Below are 19342 nucleotides of genomic sequence, written 5' to 3'. Positions count from 1 at the left end.
GCAAACAAGTATGGCGTTGATGACGGTGGTGATAGTGGTGAATGTGGTGAGAGTGAAAGTATTGTCATGATACTGATCAATGAAAACGCGGAAAATCGATTTTAGAATTGCAGTTATTTCAATTAATCCTATCTTGACTCGACTATGGTTTAAAGTTGAACAGGAAAATCGATTGACCTGCCACCATATTTGGTAATATGATAATATGCATTGAATGAAATAAATGCAAACAATAAAATTTTGTTCGGCAAGACAACTTTGATAAGATTTGGTGATTGATCTTTCGAACTTCAAAAAGTCATTTATATGCATACAAATTAAAAAAAAAAAACAAAAAAGGGATACAAAGAGTATAATAATAATGTGTGGGTGGTTTGTGAAAATGTTGAACAAATCACAGGAAAACCATGCCCGGTAATAGACAAACATAAGAGAGGAACATAGAGAAACATTCTCCACAACGCAAATGATGGCATTTCCGTTTGTCCCTTCTTTCTCTATTTCTCTCTAATATTCCACTTTAATTTCTAACATAAGAAAAGTACGCTGTTCCGGAATTACCGAAAATTGGAAGAAAATGGAAGGGAAGGAAATCGATTGGCAGGTGTTGGCGGACAAGAGATATAAATCAAGTGGACAGTACTTTACAAGGAGGCGCCGAGACGCGAAATAGCGATAAATAATAGAGAGTGATCAAATGTGTAGATAATTGTGTTACACGATTCAACTTTTTAAATTTTTTTCTTTATTCTAAAGTGTAAACACTACTATCAAAAGTCTGCACTGCAGCTTGAATTATTTATACATTGTTAAAGGTTTTAGGTGTAATCTAAATATTACTTCACATAAATTGCAAAACAGTAATCCTAATGATGGAATATGTATTGTATATTAAAAAGTTGATTAGTTGTTGCATTACTTGACTAAACATTTGAGAAAATTACCATAGGATTGCTAACATTTTCAGAGCTCAATTTCAATGTATTGATGCCATAGATTTATACAGGGTAGTCTATAATTACGGACCACCCTGTATTTCATTTCCACTCGAAAAAGTTTTTGATAGGCCAAAAGTTGAAAGGGCTTCCGTTTGTTACCTTATTTATAATTGAAATACAGCTAACCTTTTTTTATCATATGAATTTTCGGAATAGATCAATTTTTTAATCTCAATTTTACATTTTCATACTTGATTTTTTTTTCGAACAACTAGAACAATTAGTTTCTACGTTAATTCTATCACAATAATTAAATCAACAAGAGTCGGCGTAAGATCAGAAGAAAGTCTCTAAATCATTTAGTATCTCACGTAAATGTGATGACTTTGATATATCACCAAAACGAAAAAAATCAGCTAGAAACGAAAAGAAGATAATCGGAAACTTTTTTGAAAAAAAAAAGTGTACGAGAGATAGAACGGGATGAGGGCAACGCATATGATGACTGGACACTACACTTTCAGTATGCTTCTTTTCTCTTTTCACTCTCACAAAATGTGATAAATGATAACAGCAAGTTTCGAACAAAAAAAGAAAGAAAAAGACACATTTTTCCCATCATCCGTTACTCAGTTGTGACTCTTACCTCAATAAAAATAGAGAAAGAAAGAAAAAAGTGCGCTCACGGGAAGATCAAAAATCTTTTTGGCCTGATCTTAATCTTTGCCGCATTACCAGACCTTCCATACGGCTATCTGATTTTTGTAGTGCGGACTATACTCTTGTTTTGGCACTAGAAACATGTAGTTTGGTATTGAATTATGCAAACATTTTGGAACAACATCCATACAGAATTTTCCAAAGATAAGATAAATGTGGTTAAAAACTTGTTTTACACCACGAATTCGGTGTCGGGTTTGGAGCACAAAAGTAAAGTTTTTCTCACAATCAGTTTAAAAAAAAGTTTTTTGAAAACTTCAATTGAAACATTATGAAAGTCAAGTGAAAACTATGAAATGTATGTACCAAATAAATTACACCTGTCAAAATTAAAACTCACATCTTAATAAGAATTGAACGTGTACTTGTTCTTTCTCATACTTGATACAATACAAAATGCATGCTTAAAGTATAAAATAATAGTTTTGAAAATGTCGCGTAACGGGGAAAATATGAAATGAACTACACTGCAGCCAAAATTGAACAGAATAAAACTGCCATTATGTCGAACTTATCATATTTTCAGTAAATAATAACCTTTCTTTTGAAATTATTATTTTTCCCTGAACAAATGTATGCCATTTTCGAAACTTCGAATGTACTCATTCTCAACAAATAAGTTCAATTTTTTCAGATTAGCACAATTTCTATGATTAGCTGCAACTCGGCTTGTGTGGGCGGACATAGATCAAACGAATTCACAAATTTGAGAAAAATGGGTATAAAAAGTTGAAAACATGGTTTCTGAACAAACGTAAACACATGTTTCTTGAACTTCCGTATCTATCATATTACTTACATGTCGGCGAATGAAATATTGGGTGTGGCTAGAAAATGAAAACGGGGAATCATGTTATACTCTTTCTAATTTTTCTATCCGGTTATTTCGACTTTATGGGTGGTCTTTAAACTCATTTGAAAAATATAATTAATGCATTATCTTTATTAAAAATATGCATTTTTGTTCATTTCGATCTCTGAAAATGCACTAGCCAGATAAAAACATACAAAGGAGCAAAAAATAGCAATGGGAACCAAAAATGAAACTTTCCGTTAGTTTGCGTCAAATCAATAGAGTGGTGGGCTCTGTCTCAACCGCGTGGTTGTTCTGTTGATCCGCACTATTTACACAATGTGGTGGCCAAAAAAGAAAAAGAGAGAGCAATAAGAAGGAGAAGGATGTGCAAAGGAAACCGGGAGGAAGACATGAAAAGGTTGCAGAACGCGGTTACGGAGGTACAGACAACTGTAGCGAGTCGTGTATTTAGAAAAGGGCATCGAACAAATGAAGTGGACTTTTGACACATGGTGTACGGAAGGTGTACATTGTCGTCGATCAACATTCGGCTCCTTCAAATTAAAATTAGTGCAAATATTTATTTGCACTTTGTATTCAAACTGCTAAAAATCAAATTACGAGAAAAAAATAAGTCAGCAGTTTAAAATTAAAGATTCAGTAAGAACTATTCAAAAATATTCAAATCAAAACTATAATGACCGGTTACAATTTGTAAAAAGCAGACTGCTGAAAAACAAGTAAAGATTATGAGTCAGATTTTTTCCTTTTTTGCAATGACGCGCAATTGCAAATTTCCGCTAGACAGAGATGTATTTGGTGTGCAAAAACAAATGTGCAACTAGGAAGTTGGTATAATCTTAAATCGCGTCAAGTGACAGATATTGTAACTTACCTAATATTAAATTTTTATGTTCATGAACTTGATGTGAAAGTGATCTATCATTTTAAAGATTTCAGTGATACTTTTTTCATTCAGCCATACATGTTAGTGAGGACGAAAAGAATTCTGAGAAAAAATCCGAGAAATGTGTGAAAGTCTGATTGAAAAACACAAACATAATAGATAGAGGCGAAACTTGTTATCAATTTTTCTGGTAATTTTAGGTGTAGTTTGAATGCAAGTTATGAAAAATGGTCGACTGCAAGAAAATTCGATTTTTGAGGCTTCTTATTTTCCTGGGCTTTTTCCTGTATCAATCGGATATTTTAGGATTGTTCAAATTTTTCTTGTGTTATTGAGAAAAATAAAATGCGACCAAAACTCCACACCACTTTTAAGCTTTTTATTTTGAAAATTGAAACATTTTAAAAATGAAAAAAAAGCAAAACTATTTTTTGACGAGACACGCTTTCATGTGATAAGTAGTAACTATTTTCACAAAATTAACTACCAAGTGATCTTAGACAATTCTCAAAGTTCAAAACAAGGAACTTCACACATTATTCCAATATCTCACGTATCAGACAAGACTGAAATGAAATGTAGTTAATAATTCAGAGAATGATGCGAAAAATGAGTTTTTTTAAAATTCAAACTGATTCAATATTCATGCTTCATCTAAATATTTGTGGTGTTTGGTGCCACCCATATAATGAGCAGATAAAGCTGAGAAATTGAAACAGGGATGAAGCAGAAAAAAAGAAGAAAAAAATGTGAAATTCATTAAAAAAAAATGATTTAAACCCAACGCTTCTACTAGTAAAAAGCAATACAAATATTAAAAAAAAAACTAAATTTTGGTACTTCAAAAAGTGGGCTTTGATACAGAGGTATTACGCACGTGACAGAATCAGACACCTAACTTACTCACAGCACCTATTATCATCACGAAATTCTACAGCATTTTTATATTTGCAAAGCAAGTGATGTAGCACAAAATGAATTCAAACCACTTCGGCTCTCATATACATCCCCATATTAAACATTCATAAAAGTGAGCTGAATTGAAACTTTAGCAACTTTGCGCTGGGAACTGGAAGGGTTCGGAAATCAGAGTCAGCTGCGTGAAAGTGATGAAATTGTTATACTCGAATATATTCCGGGAAATGTTGCTTGATCATCATAGATATAGAAATTTAAGTCAGATTACTCATAAACTACGGTGTATGTAGTTAGCAATAGTAACATGATTTTTACAACTGCTTCATGTTATCGCAAATTTTTGGCCTGTGGATAAGACGATTTGGAACTGCCGTATTTTTTTTATAAGTCTCGATTTTGTATTAGCTTTGCACTGGTGCGCGTTAATAGTACATTTATCAGCCTCATTGCAGTCTCTTGTAGTATTTAACTTTATTTTAAAATAATGATGAACAGTCGGAAGTAATGAAAACCTTGGTTTGAACGGCATTAAATCTAATAATTTTTCCAAAACTCTGGTTATACTAAAACTAGCATTGCGAGAAAAACTTCACGTTGCAGCCTAGTCTGAACCACTACCACTCCTTTGAAAATTAGTGTTGCACGCACGCTCGCACAAACTACACTGTATTCGAGAAAGTAATCATAAATACTAGATCCATGGAGCAAATAGTTCGTACCAAGAGAGCTAATGAAAAATGTACGAAATACGTTGTCATGAATGAATTAGAAATGATGAGTTAATTTCTGAAAGATGACTGCAAAGTGCAAATGTTCAAAAGTTCATATTCCGGTTAAGAAGTGACTGAATGCAAAAAACACGGGAAATTACTTGACTTTGAAATTCTTTGAATTTGCGAAAAATAAAAACTTGAGACATTTCTAGCCACCCACGTATTTGAATGAGTTGAAACACAAATTGTTGTGTGATTTTAGAAGGGAAAAATACATATATTTGAACAAAAAAGCCTCGTAAATGTATACATGTATAGTAAATGTATACAAAAACATAGTTTACATTTTCGCGATAGAACTTTGATCAACTTTGTTAATGACAGAATAACAAACTAATTTTAAATTATATTCTGATTATGAAAAGTTGTGAATCCGATCTATAAATTTCACTAGCTGAAAAACGGAAATTTACTTGAAAAGATTAAATAAAAAGTAGCTCGTGAAAATTTTTAAAAAAAGATTTTATCATACTGGTCTAAACACTGAAAATAAGATTAGCCTGAAATACGAAATCTGATTCAAACTTTGCATCCTATGTATATTTTTTTTTTCAATTATTGTTATAATTATTTACATTGCTATATTCGTTCGATCTATAAATCGTGTGGTCTCAAAATGTTTTTCTGTACGTGTGAAATTAATATATATGAACTAATGGTCTCTATGAATCTACTAACATTTATTTTGGAGCTGTCTGCGCAGGTGTTATGGGATAACAAAATGAGGTGAAGTTGATGACGGTTATGTTTCGAAATGATTATATTCAGAAGCCGGAAACAACATTATTAAAATAAGAAAGAACATGGCTAGAAGTACGTACTTAATTAGGAACTTGTATATATTATTATTACTTTCGTCATAAAACACATTGATTTCTAAATCTACCTTCATTTTTTGAAAAACAGTTTTATGAGATTTTTACTAAAGAGTAATAACAAAACCGACAAACTTATGTAAATTAACACAACATCAATATTTACTAGATATAATACAAATAGCATGTCCTATTTTATTACGAGTTTCAAAAAATCAACAGTGCCTTATTTAAACTATTTTCAATAAAATGTATATTAAACTCCATAACATCGATCAAAACAATTCTCACAAACAAACGTCGCCCACACTATGACAATTTAACTTAATTAAGTTCAGTTTACTAAATGAATACGAAGGCGTATTCAATGCAATAGGTTATTATTAGAATTTTTAAACACTCCATACAATGAGAACAGAAATAGTAATTAAATTGAATGTGTGTTAGCTGGCTTTTGACTTTTGGTTAACACTTTTTAACGTTAAGCTGCTAATTTAATGTTATATGTCGTCATAGTATTTGTGGAGGGGGTAATTGAAGGTTTTGAGCAAAAAAAGCTCACACTTTTCGAAATCTTGTTTCAGTGTGAGCAAGTACACACTTTTTGAACGACATAACTTGACAAAAAAAGAAGATGACGGAGATGGATGAGGAACAAAACGAGTGGGGGGGGGGGGGGGGGGGGGGAGGAGAGAAACTTTTTGAAAGTCTATGTGCGGACGTGTGAGGACTAAGGATTCGGATGCGTACACTCACGGCACGGATACCGCAGAGAGCAACACACATACATATACACAAAGTACGCAAGAGCTTCAGGAGCCGAAGGGACTCTCCGGAACTAGGGAGCAAGAATTGGGGGGGGGGGGGCTAGACGAGAGAATGACGGGGCGCGGTGGGACGCAGAGCAAAAATGTACTCTCGTTCTCTCGCACTCCATGCTTCAGGGGGACCAAAGCTCCTCCCGAAGAAACATTTCCGACCGCCGCCTCGTTTCTCGTGTCACTCTGTTATTCTCTTTCCATCTCTTTTCGCCAAACTCTTCATGGCCCCCGAAGAAAAAAAACGTGAAAAAAGAGCTTGACAAAAAAAGCTCTCAAAAAGGGACCAGTGAGTCTAAAAAGCGAATGACGACAACGAAAAGAAAAAGAAGAAGAGTGTATAAAAAGTAGAAATTAGTTTACTTCCGTTTTCCCTTATTATCTTCATTACATTTCTCAGTCCATTCAATCTAAACTTCTTTCACGAAGAAAAGTGCTTTATGAATAAGCAATAAACTAATATTCTCTCCTTTAATAAAGAGTTTTCAAACTTTTTTCTACTTAAACGAATGATTGGAGCCTGTCCGAAGAGGAGAAAAAAAGAAGTGTAATGAAGAAGAAAACGGAAATTCGAGACGACAAGCTGATGGGTTCGATTTCACTTGTCTCATAGGTGACACATTTCGGGAAATCAGCGAAAAGGTCAACGGAGAGGTCATGGTTCAATGATGATTTGTTTTGTAAATTCACGTTTATAGGTTGGAGCTTTTGTAGTTTCAGGGCAACCTAAAATTTTGCTTTTAGGAATCATAATGAGTACATGAACGGGTGGATATGATTACAAACAGTTGTGAAATAAATATACATTATATACATCAATGAAATATTTTAAATCAATGCCACAAATTCAGAGAAAATATGTTTGTCTTCAGAAAGATAACAACTTCAAAAACCTTGTTCTACTCAGACATCACCGTGTGTATGTTAGGAAAAAAGTTTTCTGATATTACCTTTTCTTATTTCTTTGTGAACATGTGCTCAATCTGTAATGTGAAAATTTGAAAAGGCCTCTAAAAGTCTTTAATTATATTAAGAGCAGTATAACTTTTTATTCATACAAGACTTATGTAAGTGCATTATTTCGTTCGAATTGATATCATTTTGAATTATAAAATGATATAATTTGAGTGAAAAGCGTGTAAAGCAGCTCCCGCAAAAATATTTTGGCTTAAAAAATCAAAATCCTACATAGCTAATAGGCTTTTTGTGAATTTTTTGTGAATACTAATTCTGTCTGGCTATTTTCGAAAATGTACACATATTCCGAATTCAAAAACATTTGAATTTCAAAAATTAACGACAAATGAAAGGTGAAAATGAAAATAATGTATTATTATTTAATTGTACGTGTCTTGCCGATGTTTCTTCTGGGAAACATATCTAGTTTAATATAAAACACCCAAACTCAATTTAAATTGAGAAAAATTGAATAAAAACATGTCAGAAGAAATCTCAACTTACTATTAGGCCTGGACACCCACGAAGAATGAACCTGACCTCCCACTCAAAACCTGCCATTTCTTCCGGAGATTGAGCTCATGAATAACAAATTTCTAGTTCACACAACATACATTTCTTGAAATGCTCTAATTATGATCACCGCTAAGAATGGTGTTCTTTGGGTCGAAAATAAAACATCACAAGATGTTCTGATGCCTTACAAAATGAATGCCTAGACCAAAATCCATATGTATAGGATAAGGAAGAATGCTTCGAAAGCTAAAAATCGAATTAGTTGAGCTATGCTTAATCCGTTGCTAGTCAAGCAATAACAAGAAATGGATGAGCTCAAAAATTTTCAAAATGTGAAATATAATAAGATGCATGATTTTTTTGTGCCACCTGTTTCCCAATTTTGGCTCAAAAAATATCAGTTGGATCAGAAGTTTAAAAAATTGTGATCAACATTTTGTTCAAAAAAATGTACAATGATATAATAAAAGTTGAAAAATGTTCCAAAACGTATATAAAGCTGTACATAAAAACATAACCAACTTGAACATTTAGTTTTTGAGCTTTAGCTTCAGCTTCTCATTGCAGAATCCACAAAATTACATTACAAAATACATTTACAATTTCTGAAGAGTTTCAGCGGGTTTATGCAAGCTTTTCTATATTAACTTAGGAAAAAATGACGGCAGAAATTTGCCTAAAGAATATCGGGGATAAAAGAATCAACCTCAAAAATGTTTAATTTTGACAAAAGCAAATGCTGTGGATTATTGTTAAGGACAATAAATTATGAATAAAACTTTTTAAATACATGTGAGTGTTAAAAATTTTTTTTTTTAAACAAAGTTTTTCATAACTCAAAAATACAAATGGTAGACAATTTTAAAACTTCTAAGAAAACAATCAAAATGTGTTATTTTGCTCTAATAATTACATATTATTCAGAGAGGCAGTTTTCATATTCTCAGAAGAAAAAAACTGAGCAACCGTGTTAGTGCTAGTTAAGTTTTTAAATTATTTAACGAAGTTATGAAAGTTATGAAAGTTATGAAAAGTTGAAAAAGATAGAAGCTGTGGGAGTTCAAATTGTTTTTAAAATGTGGTTTGCCTGTTAAGATGCAAAAGTTTAGAAGTGGGTAAAACTTAATTTTAAATGTATTTTATCAATAATAATGATTACCGATTTTTGAATATTTTTGAGTATTTATGATCTGGATAAAACATAACACTAGCCAGCAAGATTCTTCGTTTTTTTGTTAAATTTTTAACAATTTGAAAACCGTAACCTACCAGTGTGGGTTGACAGGAGTGAAAAATTCGAGATTGGAAGATGAAATATGGATTACGGGAAAAACGAGACGACGTCACAGTGGATAAATGATTATCTAACCGATCCATCACACTTTGGGTAAGACGCGAGGTAGAGGCAAAAGGACACGTAAGAAACCATGCAAGATTAAATCAAGTGCAAGAGGCGCACTTTTTTTTACAGTACTGTACTTTGCAAAGAGAGTGCATTAATTTGCAGTGGCGGGCCATTCACTCAAAAACACCTGCCTTCTTTCAATTGGCATAAAATCTTTGTATTTTTGCGTCAGAAATGTCAGTGATAAGAAAGTTTTCATCAATAGTGATGAGAACTCCTTTAAAATTTTTCAACGTGTTTTTTTTCTTTGCGTGTTTCCATTGAATAAACGAGATTTTAAGAAACTATGAAAGAGTAATTTTAACAAAATTTCGAAAAATTGATTAAATCAACACAATATTCAATACAAATGTAACATTATGAAACAAAGTGCAGTTTTATGATAATTGTTCGCTAAAAATGATTACAATAGTTTTTGAATGGTTACAAAAACTTTTGCACTTGGAATTTAAGAAATATAATTCAAAAAAATAGTTAATGTTCATCAACTTAGCAAAGTTTGAGTTTTGAAATTCAAAAAACTGCCTAAATGTTTTCAGCAATGTTTTTTTCCAGTGTTGGGAATTCTAAAAGTTTTTCACCTAATTTTTTTCTTATTCCATTTTTCTTTATCGGGCTGGTTTGATGGTTTCCCATACAATAAACACCATAAAAATAAATATAGACCACCGCAAACTTTCAAGAAAATAAAAAAAGAATTCCGACCGTTCTTTAGTCTTGCACTTCTACAACAATCGCATTGAGGAAAACATGCCAAATATTTTGCGAATTGTAGCCACTTATGGGCCAAGTTTGAGTACACTCGTCTCGGTAATTCCGCTCATTTTATAAAAGGAAAAAGAGGAAGGTGGGGGGGGGGGGGGGGGGAATTAAATGAAACATACATACCGGCGAAGACAAACTGACTGAATGGGAGATTCTTCCAAAGCACTGACAGAAAAAGACACATGCATGGAAGCAAGTAGACGATAGACGGACGAGAAAGACAACGGCGACAAGCAAAAAGGATGATTGAGTATATTGTCGAATTCATTTTCTATTCACAAATGACCCTGACGATGATGCTGATGTGAGGAATGAAAATGCTAAATAAGCGACTAATAGGGTCACAAAATTATTTTATTTGATCACAACGTTTTTTTTTTATCTTGATCTCTATGTTTTTTTCTTGGAAAAAATTGGAAAAATTTTCAAACAAGACGTTTTCTAAAACAATCAAAAATTCTAACTTTTAACCAATCACGTTTCTGTTCTCGAAAATTTTGAAAATTTGAAGAAATGCTCGAAATTTTCACAACGTCAAAAATTTCAGAAAATTATAAAAATTTCGTTGTGACTGAACATTGGAAAATATAAAAAATATTTGGAGTGTTTAATCTGACAATAGTTAATTATTGTTTTCCTAAAAAACTTGCTTAAGTTTTACAAACATGCACTCTATTAGTGACTCGTGCCCTATTTTTTAAATGTATATTTTAAGTAGGGCTCCCAGCTGAGTGAGGCGCGAAATGCGGGCCCCACGCCGACGCTGCGCGCCGCTGTGCGGGTGCAATGAAGTGCAAACCAGGGGTGTGCGGCAAATTTGCCGATTTGCCGAAAATTGCCGACTTGCCGAGCTCGGCAAATTTGCCGATTTGCCGAATTCGGCAAATTAAAAAAAACCAGCAATTGCCGATTTGCCGAGCACGGCAAATTTCAAAAAAGTAGATTTGCCGAATTTGCCGAGCTCGGCAAATTTCGAAATTTGCCGCACACGTCAAAAATTTTACAGTACAATTTTCACTAAAATTATTGATTTTTTCGCCAAAAATTTAGTAAAATGACACAAAATTGAGTTAGTTTTATGCTTAAGCAGACATACTACACGGAACTAATTCAGAAACCAGATGTGTGTTAAGGATTCGGTAGTTTTGGAGTTTCAAAAAACATCAAAAATTATCAAAATTTTCCGAGTTTGTTAAGCACGGCAAATTTGCAGAATTTGCCGTGCTCGGCAAATATTGAAAAAAGAGATTTGCCGAATTTGCCGAGCTCGGCAAATTTTGAAAAACCAGCAATTGCCGATTTGCCGAGCTCGGCAATTTTTTCCATTTGCCGCACACCCCTGGTGCAAACCTAGTTATTTGGAGCAGCCGACACGTTCGGTGTTTCGCAGCTTGGCGTGAAATGAGTAGCTTGCGCGGCGATCGCTGAGACCAGCGGATGCGCCGTTGCGGCCACCTCATGGGAGCCCTAATTTTAACATTGAAAAAATATAGAAATTTGATACAGCTTTGATTTTTTTTTGACATAAGTCAAGCTTTCAGCAAAGCCTAGGCAACTTTTGAATGCTGATCATATCAGTTCAAAAAAGACTCAAAAACTAGAATTTTCGCCTTGCTTCTAACAAAAAAAGGTTCTTAAAGACTAACTTGCCTTAAATATATAATTAAATATTGTTTTATTCAGAAAAATGTAAAATAAGAAATAGAGAAAAAAGTGAGAAACAAAATACAAAGAAAGTGTGAAAGTTACACAACACCAAACGATTTCTGTTTTGGAAAAATATATAAATGCTAAGAAATCGGAAATCAGGCAAAAAACAACATTGATTTGTGAAAAAAAAAACACGAAAGAGGTGGTCGAGTCAAGGCACATAGGTCGAGAAAAGTTGGAGAAATAGAGGAGTAATAAAGTCGAGAAGGAAGAGGTCGTGGTTGTTGGTATTTTCTGGGAGTGCGAAAGGAAGACGGAGAAGGAAATAATGTTTGATATGGGTTCAAATAATTAAATTAAATAGAATTAAGTAGGAAAATATAAACTTGTAATTGGACATTTGATTTTTAGTCCATCTGGTAAATAAAAAAAATCAAGTCTCTAGATGAGTTCTGTGAGGATATTAGCTTGAAAAAACAACAAAAACAGATTTTCCTAGTGAAGCTACTTTTGGCAATTTTCAATTTTTCAGTCTTTTTAGCCTGACATAAACATTTGCATGGCTTCCGATGTTCAAATTAAAAATTTAAATGACAAACCAGCTAACTTGAAAATTCAAAAAAAAAATATGCGAAAATTGTTTTTTTTTTGGTTTCAGTCAAGCTTCCCGTACTTCCAAGGATAATTTGGACTGTCCTTTTTTATATTTACTGATTTGATTGAGTATAAAAAGTTAAGTCAATAATCACAAAAGTCAACCATTTAATGATAATATTTCAACGCTTTCGATCATTCTACTGGCATAACTTTGACGATGAACTTAAGAAAACAAAGAAAACAAAGTTTTAAATGAACGTTACTAGAATCAAACTTTAAACTAATTGATAATTAGGTGTTGAAAATGCTTTTTAGCACCGCACCAACAGGTTAATTGCAATGACTTTTTTGTAATTTCTAGCGCTCTCACTCATTCGAGAAAACGCTTTCAACTAGTTTACAAGTCAAACGAGTTGATCTCCTTTCTTGGAGTACTGGAACTCCCATCTGGCGAGATCACCCCAGACATTTTTGGCAAATTGTGCTCCAGACGACGGCGTGCTTTTTGTTCGGATTCAACAACCTGGAAAAATGAAATTATTGGTGCTAGATGTGACAGACCAGAAGAGAAGAATTTTTCACTCACTTTTGCTAGTTTTTGAAATTCGGTCTGAAGGAACGAAAGTTGATCTTTGATGGCGTACACAGCATCCACAATACTTCTGAAAAAAAAAGAAGAGGTGACAAATGAGCAATGAAACGGAAATCTAGATAGACGAAGAGAGAGCAAGTCGGAGGAATAGATATTGTCGTTGGAGCAAGAGCGAATTGACCATTGGGAAATACTGGTCACTTATTCAAGTTCAAACTAAATACATCCGATGTGCTCAAGGAGTACGACGAATGAAAATGACAGATTTATAGACGATGTCTAACTAAGTTCGATGTACATAAAGTTTTAAAGATAAATTTGAAATGTTTTCTAAATGCACGAATCTTTTTATGTTCGTTGAAGAATAGCTTATAAATTTATTTAAATTACACACTTGTGAAGGGAAATTTGAAATAAAGATTGTTATGGTTTTCACTTAAAGGTCGAAAAAGGTCGAAAACATGACAAAACAAGCTATCCTACTGAAAGTTATCTAAAAAACAACTCACGTCCTGTTTTTCATCAGACAACAATTTCCGATGAACGGCTATAATACTATAATACCAAATAATATCAGTAAACAAGGAAACTACAAAAAATTGTCTCTACAAAAATTATCCCCTCTTCATCTTGTTATCTTTGGGGATACTTGTTTTTCCTTGTCAGCTTATTACTTTTCTTTAAAAGCAGTACGAAAAATAATAACTGAAAATGGACGATATGCAAAACAGACAAAAGAAGAAAAAGAAGAAGCAAACATGACTAGATGAAAACAATCATTATTTACTGGTGATCAAAAATTATATTTTTACAGAAAGTAAATGTTTGATCTCTTTTTGGCTTCGAAATGAAGGGCCTTGTTAGGAATATCACTATTGGCACGTTGTGCAAGGCTGTCCGATTACGGTTTGATCTACAAAATATGGGGGATTTTTGTTGCTAAAAATGTGACGTCAGCACGTTCTTAACCATGCGAAATCAGTTGAGAACTCATTCAGTTTTAAATACACAGTGGAAAACGTTTTGGCCGGTTTTGAATTGAGAACTAAAAAATTGTTCAAAGCTGAGCCACGTGCCCAAATTACTCTACTTGGGAATCAACACTGGACATATTTGAAAAAAAAAAACAGAAATTTTAAAAGAACCTTAGAAAAATCAACTTCTTTACTAAAAAAACATCAATTTGGGGGGGGGGGGGGATTCCAATTTTGCAAAGTTTCTAGATATTTCAGGTTTGCTGAAGTTAGTTTTTCTTATCAATCAATTATCGATTTTCCTATTCGTCCGTTATTTTCCCACCCAATTTTTTCATATACGCCACCCTAATATCTATGATTCAGCAAGAGAAGAGGAAACGAAAAGGTTAAATTTTTTTACAAATTGTGTACAATCTTGACCCTAGAAAAACTGAACTGGACTCTTCTAAGGTCTCATCGTTCAAAAAAAAACTTACTTCTCTTGCAAAACAACTTCATCTCCAATCATCTCCTCCATCAGAATCTTCTCATCTTCTGCAACAATCAAATGTGGTTGTTGATAACTTTCATTTGCATGGAAGTCCGACTGTCCGCCACCAGTTTCCACACAGTATCCTTCCAAAATTCGAAGTGTCTCAAACTCAATCTCCTCATCACGAGCCGCGTCTTTTCGAAGTCGAATGTTACGATCACCTCGTTTGCCGGCGTTCCCGCTTAGGAAAAACGATGGGAACTGGGAGAATTGCAGGTTATCTGAAAAAGATTTTTGTTAGTTGATAATCATAATCACGACAGAGAAAACAATAAATAACAAAATATCTCCTACCTGCAGTATTCCTTGAATTGCGACTGCTTGTTGGCAGCTCAAATCCTTCAGGGAGCACCATTCCGAGTTCATGATCGAACTTCATATTTCCCAAGTTTAAACTGTCATCAAAGCTGAAAATTTCAAAATTTAGGTCTCGTTCCATGTTTTATTTGTTTTTTATCATTATTTTTTATATTGTCCACACAAAAAACTTTTCACCCTAATTTCTCCTATCTCAATAGCCATTGTATCTGTTACGAACTATTCTTCGTGATCTATTGAGTCCGAAATTTCACATGCGACAGTTAGAAAGTCTTCGTGTTTTGATCCGTGAAGAACACACAATTTCTTGTGTTGCCTAAATTGGTGAGCGTTAATGTTGCCAAGTCTTGTTATCCAAAATCGAGGGATCGAAAAACATAGAGATTTTTGGTGAGAAGAGATTTGTCCATCTAATACATAAATACCAATTAATCTAAGTAGTAATTTACATCAAATTTTTCGCTTCATACTCTATCCCATCCCATCAAAATCGTATTTGCAATATCTTTTTGCATACATTTGTCTAGAGGACAAATGCAAAAAAAGGTAAGCCCAATGCGGGGCTCGAACCCGCGACAACCAGATTAAGAGTCTGGTGCTCTACCGACTGAGCTAACCGGGCGGCGATAGGAACCGAGGCGCGTGTAATTTAAAAAGTGAAAATGTCAGGCGCACTTTGTGGCTGTCAGGAAGTGTCTCGCACTTTTTAGTGTAATAGTGTGTTGAAATTTGTTAGGTCGTCGGTCGTTGCCAACACTGTTAAAATAAACAAACCGGCAAAATTGATTTCTCGCGACATTGAAAATTAATTGAATAGCGATACTTTCAAAAAGTGTATAGGATTTAATAAGAAAATTCCTTTAATGTTGAAAAAATATTCCACCTAGAAACTTCGCACCCCAATTTAGAAAAGTGAGTAAATTTTATAGTAAAGTTTTTTTAATGATCATTTGAGATAGACAAAAGCGTAAGCCCAATGCGGGGCTCGAACCCGCGACAACCAGATTAAGAGTCTGGTGCTCTACCGACTGAGCTAACCGGGCGGCAAAAGTAGATGTGGTGCGACCTTTCAAATAGAAATATGTCACGTTTTTCAAGGACAGTAATGTGATTGACGCCACTTGTTCGTCTCGGTATGTGGTATGTACACTTTCACTGAGAAAAAACTGCGTAGCGTGTTTGAACAGATTTCAAAAATTATGTTTTTTTAAATCTGTGCATAAACGCCACGCTGTTTTTTTTCAATACAGTGTTTAATATTCAAAAAAAATTTTTTTTAATTTTTTTCCGTTTTGGTACTACTTTTGAAGTTTTGAGAATAATACAAACTGGTATCACGAATTTAATCTCAAAATTTGGCAAATCATGGAATTTCTTTAAATACTTGTAATAGGAAAACCAATCGCAACGAACAAAAAACTAAGCCCAATGCGGGGCTCGAACCCGCGAGAACCAGATTAAGAGTCTGGTGCTCTACCGACTGAGCTAACCGGGCGGCGAAAAGAAATATAACTTAATCGAAAATAATTGAGGGTTAAACGTTGCGAAGACATTTTTGATAATTGTCTGTTCATTCCAATTTTACACGGTTAACATGAAAACACTCACTTCTTCGAGCTTTTTCTTTTGTTCATCATACTATACTGTTGATCCGAGTTTCCTGGGGGATGAAGTGGGGGTTTTGCGACCAGAGGAGTCTCTGCTCCTTGAGTCTGTGATTGATTCATTGTATCGTTAGCATTTTTGGAAGGTCTCCTCAAGATAGTTGTCGTCGGAGTGATGATTGCCACGTTTTCAGCTTTCGCCAAAGCAACAAGGAATCTCTCCACCTCACCCCCGGTTGAAACCATCGTTAGAGTGAATTCTCCAGTGTTGGGGCGATCTAGAAAAACTTGGGTTACTAATTTGTTTTTTTTTTTAATTTTAATTTTTTATCCGAATATTTTACCAAATGAAATTTCAGTAGCTTCCTTTTTCCGAACAATAAAACCGGACACTGTAAACTTCTCCTTAATGTCGTATGTCATATCCTTGGTGACTTCGAAAAACATAATGTATTTAGTGAACAATGCCACGAATCTGAAATCACTTCTAAATTTGAACAGGTAAAATTTTCGGCAACTCACCGATCCACTGCATCCGCTTTCTTGTATTCCACATTTGCAACACCCACATAGAGAATAGATCCTCGTTCTGACGCTGAAACCACCTTGTCCACTTTTGACACAAACAAGAAGTCGAGTTGGGCTTCTTTCTGCTTACGAAGGGTTTCACACAAATCCTAAAAATAGTTTGATTTTAAAACTTGTTGATCCTAATTCTTGTGAGTCAGTTAGATTTGTGTTTCTAATATTTTTAAAACAACGCACCTTTGTTTCCCGAAAAACTGCCGATCCACGTTGTAAATCTCCACGGTCCGGATGATTCGCCTGAAAATTTTTTTGATGATGATCTCATTGACTCAAAATGATATAAAAATTATTATGCATTAACAACGTTTGTTCACATGAGTAGACTTGATAATTTAACATAAAAAAATTATCATAATAAAATTTTCACAAAAATGATGTATTTTAATTAAACAACTGTGCTTTCTCTATGAAAAAAAATTCCAGAGTTTAATGAATCGATTGACCTATGTTTTTTTTTCTCATTTAGATTCAAATACTCACCGGAACAATTCGCTCAAGCTCCTGGAGCAAGTTGTAGTACCTCTCGACGTGCCGGAGTGGCTCACTGAGTCCTAACACCAATTCCTTGTACTCCCGATCCTGCGACTTTACCACCTTTTCCAACTCCTTCCTGAAAACGCGAAACAATACATTCGATACATTCTCTAGCTCTGTCAAAACTTACTGTTTCTTCTTGAGAACTTCGACAGCGTCTGGATGATTGTCAGCATAACTCATTAGTGCCGTTCTGAGCTCAAGAGCAGCATTCATGAACATTCCACCGACTCTCATTTTTGGAAGCTCCTCACTGAAATAAGAAAGTTGAAGAAGGTTGGAGAAATTAAAACTCACTTTTGCTCACGCTCCAGTTGTTCAAAAAGATCACGTTTCAGAGTGTAAATTACTTCGAAATTCCCAACCAACGTACAGTATTCTGGAGCCGTCAAGCTGAAAATTGTCAAAAATGTATTATTGTCGTACCCAAAAATGAAAATCCACCGGAAATGCAATGGAACTTGATGTTTTTCTCAATGTAAATCTCAAAGTAAATTGTAAATAAATATGAATAATTTAGGTAATAATTTAGGTATACTTTTTTAAAGCTTTAGCTAGACTCAATTTTTTTTTGAAAAATGGGACCTGTGACTGTATTTTGAAACAGTGAGCTACTCGCCCCACTTTTTAAGATACTTTTTTTCATAGCGCAGAGGTGCCCATCATTCCAAATTTCAAGTTATCAATTTTTAGAATCTGGATTGATCAACAAAAAAAGCAATAAGAAAAATCCGCAATGAATTAAATTCACATTTTGAAAGTTAAAAAAAACATTTTAAAACTCACATTTTAGATGCCCCAATTGGAATCAATAGAGATTGCAACGTTTTGAGCAAGCTTTGCATGTACTCCTTTTCCGATTCAATATAACTTTTGAGCACAAGGTCTCGATAATCTGGTTGAGCTCCGACGGATACCACTTCTGAATTTTTAAATTTGAATTGTCTCAACGAGTAAATCTTCATGAGATATACCTTTTGCAGTTGCATTTGGGACGGATCGAGATCGCTGGAGTTTGTCTGCAATTTGTGGGTATTAGCTCGAATTTTCCGATTCAAGTTACCTTTTTCTGTGATGAGAGTTACATAGGCACACGGAAACCATCCGGTCACTCCTTCATGTGTTCCTTCCCACCATCCGCCTTCTTGCTGCTGTGTTATTGTGATGATGTCATCCTTGTCGAAACTTAGCTGAAAATTCGTGGAATGATACTTTTGTCAAAAAGTAATTTAAGTATGTACTATTTTTTAAATTAAAAAAAAATTTCACAAGTTTGAATGTGTGGGAAACAAAACCTCACCTCATCGTTATTTGAACCTTCGAATTGAAATTTCGCTCGAGCCGATAACGGAGAACCCGAACCAGGTTCCATTTTCTGAAAAAATACTGTATTCGGTGAACATATTCGATAAATTTTTAACAAAAAAAATTGAGAAAAATTCAAAATCAATAAATTCTCAAATAACACATTTTTAGTAATTAATAACCCTGTGGAGTTTAAAAATACTGTCGATGGAATCGATAGAACGGGTGAACACTGAGTAAGAAATGCAAACGCGCTCCATCGCACTCTCTGGGTCTCTTTTGCGGGGTGTATCTCTCGTCTTTTCAACCCGTATAGT

The 19342-nt window shown here is 34.1% G+C and overlaps 1 protein-coding gene and 6 non-coding genes across 8 annotated transcripts; 3 read left to right on the top strand and 4 right to left on the bottom strand.

The window, feature by feature from the left end:
• Nucleotides 1-11986: 11986 nt before the first annotated feature.
• pix-1 (SH3 domain-containing protein) lies at nucleotides 11987-19101 on the bottom strand (the record flags this gene model as incomplete). Of its 2 annotated transcripts, NM_001270298.4 has the most annotated exons (15): nucleotides 11987-13098; nucleotides 13162-13237; nucleotides 14621-14897; nucleotides 14971-15083; nucleotides 16603-16876; nucleotides 16943-17073; nucleotides 17121-17275; nucleotides 17364-17423; nucleotides 17667-17796; nucleotides 17851-17973; nucleotides 18018-18113; nucleotides 18507-18642; nucleotides 18695-18739; nucleotides 18784-18910; nucleotides 19021-19101. In NM_001270298.4, the coding sequence occupies 15 exons, from the start codon at nucleotides 19090-19092 to the stop codon at nucleotides 12973-12975; spliced, it is 1941 nt and encodes a 646-aa protein (NP_001257227.1). The 2 variants fall into 2 exon arrangements, with proteins under 2 accessions (NP_001257227.1, NP_001257228.1); NM_001270299.3 differs by lacking the exons at nucleotides 11987-13098; nucleotides 13162-13237; nucleotides 14621-14897; nucleotides 14971-15083 and having other exon boundaries at nucleotides 16599-16876; nucleotides 19021-19092.
• K11E4.10 lies at nucleotides 15527-15636 on the top strand. Its single transcript, NR_072457.1, has one exon. It is a non-coding gene; the product is annotated as an Unclassified non-coding RNA K11E4.10 (non-coding RNA).
• On the bottom strand, nucleotides 15544-15616 carry K11E4.t6. The gene has a single exon. It is a non-coding gene; the product is annotated as a tRNA-Lys (tRNA).
• On the top strand, nucleotides 15954-16043 carry K11E4.9. The gene has a single exon (NR_072456.1). It is a non-coding gene; the product is annotated as an Unclassified non-coding RNA K11E4.9 (non-coding RNA).
• On the bottom strand, nucleotides 15965-16037 carry K11E4.t5. The gene has a single exon. It is a non-coding gene; the product is annotated as a tRNA-Lys (tRNA).
• On the top strand, nucleotides 16408-16496 carry K11E4.7. The gene has a single exon (NR_072455.1). It is a non-coding gene; the product is annotated as an Unclassified non-coding RNA K11E4.7 (non-coding RNA).
• Nucleotides 16417-16489, bottom strand: K11E4.t4. Its single transcript has one exon. It is a non-coding gene; the product is annotated as a tRNA-Lys (tRNA).
• Nucleotides 19102-19342: the final 241 nt, after the last annotated feature.

The sequence above is a fragment of the Caenorhabditis elegans genome, chromosome X (genome assembly GCF_000002985.6).
Source record: "Caenorhabditis elegans chromosome X".
Lineage (NCBI taxonomy): Eukaryota > Metazoa > Nematoda > Chromadorea > Rhabditida > Rhabditidae > Caenorhabditis > Caenorhabditis elegans.
Note: the sequence above shows the minus strand (reverse complement) of the source record. Positions and strands in the feature narration are given on the sequence as shown.